Consider the following 4,876-nt stretch of genomic DNA (forward strand, 5'->3'; position numbering starts at 1 on the left):
CTACAGCACTAGTTTAAATAAAACAAAACATTCCTACAAAAATAAACTCTGGATTGAATCATTTAGCTAAACAAATATAAAAAGATATCAGAAATCAAAATGCAATGAAAAACTTTTATACATTTTGTCAGACACTCTCATGATGATGCCTGAAATTGTAAATCTTGRCCAGAGCATCAGTCCCTTGGCAAATTAGTCACATTAGTCTAGTTCTGGTCAGAGGGAGAATTCCTCTGAACGGCTGACGGTGTCCACTTTTGTTTCATCACATATTTGGATCATGCTATTCTTACCCAATCTGAGAGCAGACAGCTGCTAAAACAAATTTTTATTTAAATTTTTTTATTAGCGTTCTCTCTGCAGCAGTGAACTCTAGTCAGCAACGGCCTTCAGCACAGTGTTGTCAATTCTTTAATGCCTGCTAACCAAACCAAAGGCTGACTGTTTTCAGGACCAGATTCATATTCAGGATCAGGCTTCTGTAATTTTTGTGTCATCCCAGACCGGAAGCGGGGCAGACCGCATGTTGCCAAGTCAGCAGATATGCACCTTGAGGGTCCAGAAATAGAACTGGTGTTTTCTTACCTCTTTGGCTCTCTGCACTCCATCACTTGGAGGGTTTCTTATCTGCGGGGACGACCTGGTGTTGATTTTATCATAAAGCTGAAAAAAACCACATCTGATTAGACCAGGAYGCCAAACGACAACTGGAGACTCCCATTGGATCATTCTGGTGAGGACTCACGTCTAACAGGGTGTGCAGGTGCTGATCCTGGAAGACGCTGTGCAGGAAGTCCATGTCCTTCTCACTGCAGTCTGTCAGTGCGTGAATTTCCTCCAGACTGTCCAAAACCTGCGAAACTGCCCCTGTGCACACACAGACACAAATAAGCTTCACACACAGATCACAATCACACAAAAACACTCACGAGCACCTCGAGCAATCAACACAACCACCGAACTGATCCATGGAACTGCATCCACAAACAGGCAAAAAAAGAACAAACAACACACAAACACACAAAAAGCACAAAATGGGAGTCACAACACAAAAACACAGAACTAGAGAACCCTGAGTACCTGCTGCATCGCCCAAACATGCAGCAAAACCAGAGAAACATCAATACAACGTCAGAGGAAAGTCACTTCAGAAAGTCACAGTGTGGAGGATGACTCGTGGACAGAAAACTCAGGAAAAATTCATAGATGCGTTCGGAAAAGCGAGTAAAAAAAAACAAAAAGAAAAAAAATCTGCATAGTTTGCACAATGTAAACATGAACTGTGTGGTAAACGATCAAATGTCAAATCTTGATAAACTTTCAGTCGACTCAACAAGGTTGATGATACCGTCATGATGATTTCCTGTCGGAAGCTCAAAAGGAGCAGTTCATTTTATCTGTACCACATCATGTACCAATGGTACGATGTGGAAGAAAAATTACATAAACAAGTTGAAAAACTAATTCTCACATAATTAAATTAAAGGTCATTTGGCTTTAATGTAGCCTTTTAGGTGCAATGTTGTGGTTTTAAAGAAGAGAAAAGCTGCCTTAAAATACGTTTGATAAAAGTCAAAAGATTGAAATAAAACAAAACTAATAAAAAAAATCTGTTATAAATCTGTACAATTCTGGGTTATTATGAGGCTTTGAGGCAAGAACATCAGGCGAGTTTTATTACTGAGGCACGAAATAACAGCAGGAAAGGCAACATGCTTATTAATCCATTTTTAAACTTTTTATCTGTTTAAATGCATCACACTTCTCTAATAAAAGGAAAAAACTAGTTTTTTTAAAATAATGAGCACTTAAAATAGAACAAATGAAATGAAATAATTAAGATGCATGTAAACAGATCATTTTTACATATTTAAGGACAGAGGGAGGAGTCATACCTGCATCGTTCAACACAAAGATAAAGAGGGAAAAAAATGCAGCTACAAAGCAGGTGGTRTCATGATGAGAGGACATAAATAATCTATGGGTGGGGATGGGGATACGTACTTTCAGCAGCTAGCAGTCCTAGAGAGCAGAGCAGAAAAACACCACAAAAAAGAGGATCAGAGGAGATTTGCTGCAAATGTAAAGATTAATTTAAAAAAAAAGAAGAACAAAAGATCAGAGAGGCAGCAGGAGGAAGAAGCCTGAGGGTAGAAATATGGAGCCTGAGGCCCAGTTTACACAACAATGTTGTTGAGGGGAAACCGTAGTTTTTCTGCTCCGGTTCGTTTAGACGACAGCAGCACTCGTTTTCTCAGACTTTTTCAAGCGACTTGAAAAAGTCAATGACCGAGCCCGTCTGGAGTCCTACGAGTGCAAAAATAAACCTGTCGCCAGGAAGTGTGACTGCGACAGACTGCTTGTCTCAGCAGATCATGGCCGACGCTGTGAAAGTTGGTCTGACTGCAGCAGCGCAGGAATGAGAAGCTGAGCTCATTAGAGGAAACACACTCATGACTTTTGTCATTTTCAGGGTGAAGAACCAAACAGTTCCGGTTTGTCTGTAAGCACCGGTGAATCCTGACCTGCAGTCTTCTTATCCCAGGAAGTGAAAGTCCTGGGCTGAGACAGAGAAGTGAGGCTGTTGGGCAACATCTGTCTTCATTTAAACAGAGGAAGTTTGACGCAAACAACTGGAAACTTGAAGTTAAGAATTATGGAAACTAATGGGTTTTAATTATTGTTGGGTGCACGTAGTTCCACTGATCTGTGTGTGCAAGAAGATCAACGGGATTTGTTTTAGGATGCTCTTTAATCAAAATTAAGTTTTACCTGAGGAGGTTGGGTCGTCTGAGAAGTCATGGAGCTCCTCAGGAGGGTCTCCATAGTAGGAGTTAAACTTGTGGCTGGAAACAGCAGCCAGGACTGCACCCTGGGAGGCAGAAAAGAYGATTATCCTGCTGAGAACCTAATTTTGATAGATTTGATGCATAAAAACCCAACAAGGAAATGACTYTGCTTTTAAAAGGAAGCACAGAATTAGGTCATCAGCTGCACAGTGCAGAGGAGGTGACACTTCCTTTCAGCGCGCATCATGCAGATTCTGTGCTAACCTTCAGCTTCCTTCTGGCGTTGAACTTCCTCAGCTGCTCGACCGTTTCGGGCAGGTGGATCTTGTATGCATACCTGTCCCTCTCCTGTAGAAGTCAGAYGCACAGGAGTGAAGGCGTGAACACACAAACACACAAATAAAGCTAAACAAATTTTGGTTTTAAACGGATGTGAAAGTAAAGCTGTGGCTTCAAGCAGAAGGAAGTGTTTTTGAGTCAGCGTGAATGAGGCCAGCGTTTCAAAGGTGACGTCCATTTGATTGATTGAACCACTGTTTCCTGGTTTAGAAATGTAATAAGTTTCGACCATAGCAGCAGAGCGTTTTATACTCTTAAGTGTCTGAGTAATCTTACCTTCAGCCAGGGGTGGTTGAGGGCCTCGTAGACGGTGATTCTCTCAGCGGGGTCCAGCATCAACATGCGTCTCACCAGGTCCTTGGCGCTCTCTGAGATGTGAGCCCATTGGCGTGGATTCATCTAAACACAGAACAGACAATGTTAGAAATAAGTCGACCTGCTGTGGCTACTGAAAGCTGTAGGTAGTAAGTATGTAGAGAAGAGATCATCCGTGACCACGTCCTGAGTATTTACCACCTTATATTTCCCCTTAATGATGGCCTCAAACAAGCGCTCCTTAGTGCCATAGAAAGGCAGGCAGCCAGAAAGGAGGATGAAGAGGATGACTCCACATCCCCACACATCCACTGGTTTGCCGTACGGCTCCCTCTTCACCACCTCAGGGGCCATGAAGTGAGGAGTGCCAACACGGCCTGAAAACAGCAGCGAAAAATATGTTTATAAATGAACATCTATGAGGATATGACTTAACCTGAACCTGCAAAAAGGATTCAATGCAGCACAGAATATGGAATGAAACATTTCCAAATAAGTTTTATATTTTATGATTAGTTGATTATAGGATTGGGCGGTATTAATTATTATTTTCATACCATGGTATACGGTATTGCTGGGGGCTGGGTCGTCTGTAGAGTATAGAGTAAATAATAATTACCTACACTGTGCTAGTAATCAGTTTTGTGATAGACCCCAAATTGGGGGTGCCATTTCAAAAGTTGGTGTCTGGACATACAAAAATGGTTATATCTCCAAAACTATTCAACAAAGAAACTAGATTTCTTTTTATTTAGTTCTGATGAAGGGCTATCGTTTCATGACATCATGTGTTTCTGTGCAATTACCACCTACAGTAGGCAAAAGAATGAAAACACAAYTGAAAATTGTTATTGTAAGCCTGTACATCCATAAACACGATCAGATCTTGATGGAACTTGGCACAGATGTTGTCCTAGTTGACCTACACTGACGACGAGTCCATCGGCCCCATACGCTTGTTCATTGCCTCCACCCAAAATGGCTTATACTYAAAACAGTCTCTGTGGATCTTTTCTATATTTGTAAAGCATCTGCAGTACAATTTCCTGGACAGATTAGAACATATATGACATCATACCTGTGAATAGGGTTTGTTTCATAATCACTATACTCAAATAAACTACAGGGAAAAGACTAGGGACGTCCCGATCAGACACTCAGTATCGGTGGCAGATATGGCCATTTTTTGAAAATCGGCTAGAATCGGATTTAGTCATGTAATCGGGCCGATCCAGTTTTCAGTATCATCATGCTTAAAACTGCCGTTAAGAAGTCAAGACGAACACAAGTATGCAACCAAGTCCACAGTGTGGGAACACTTTTCAATGGAAAACAATGACGCTGAAACTGCATCTTACTGATGGTGGCGCCGATGCATGGCAGCCCCACCTCTGTCAGTGCGCCCCAGGGCAGCTGTGGCTACAGTGTAGTTT

General features: G+C 41.7%; 1 protein-coding gene across 1 annotated transcript in view; it reads right to left on the reverse strand.

Annotated features, from left to right (window-relative positions):
- LOC106521337 (peripheral plasma membrane protein CASK) overlaps positions 1–4,876 on the reverse strand; it is a gene marked incomplete at its 3' end in the record, with an annotated part of 70,898 nt that overhangs the window by 25,456 nt on the left and 40,566 nt on the right. Inside the window, 7 exon segments of the mRNA XM_014013873.1 lie at positions 586–663; positions 746–871; positions 2,006–2,022; positions 2,773–2,872; positions 3,054–3,137; positions 3,405–3,527; positions 3,642–3,820. Of these exon segments, the coding sequence (XP_013869327.1) occupies positions 586–663; positions 746–871; positions 2,006–2,022; positions 2,773–2,872; positions 3,054–3,137; positions 3,405–3,527; positions 3,642–3,820 (707 nt within the window).

Source organism: Austrofundulus limnaeus, unplaced genomic scaffold (genome assembly GCF_001266775.1).
Source record: "Austrofundulus limnaeus strain Quisiro unplaced genomic scaffold, Austrofundulus_limnaeus-1.0 Scaffold107, whole genome shotgun sequence".
In the NCBI taxonomy this organism is placed as follows: Eukaryota; Metazoa; Chordata; class Actinopteri; order Cyprinodontiformes; family Rivulidae; genus Austrofundulus; species Austrofundulus limnaeus.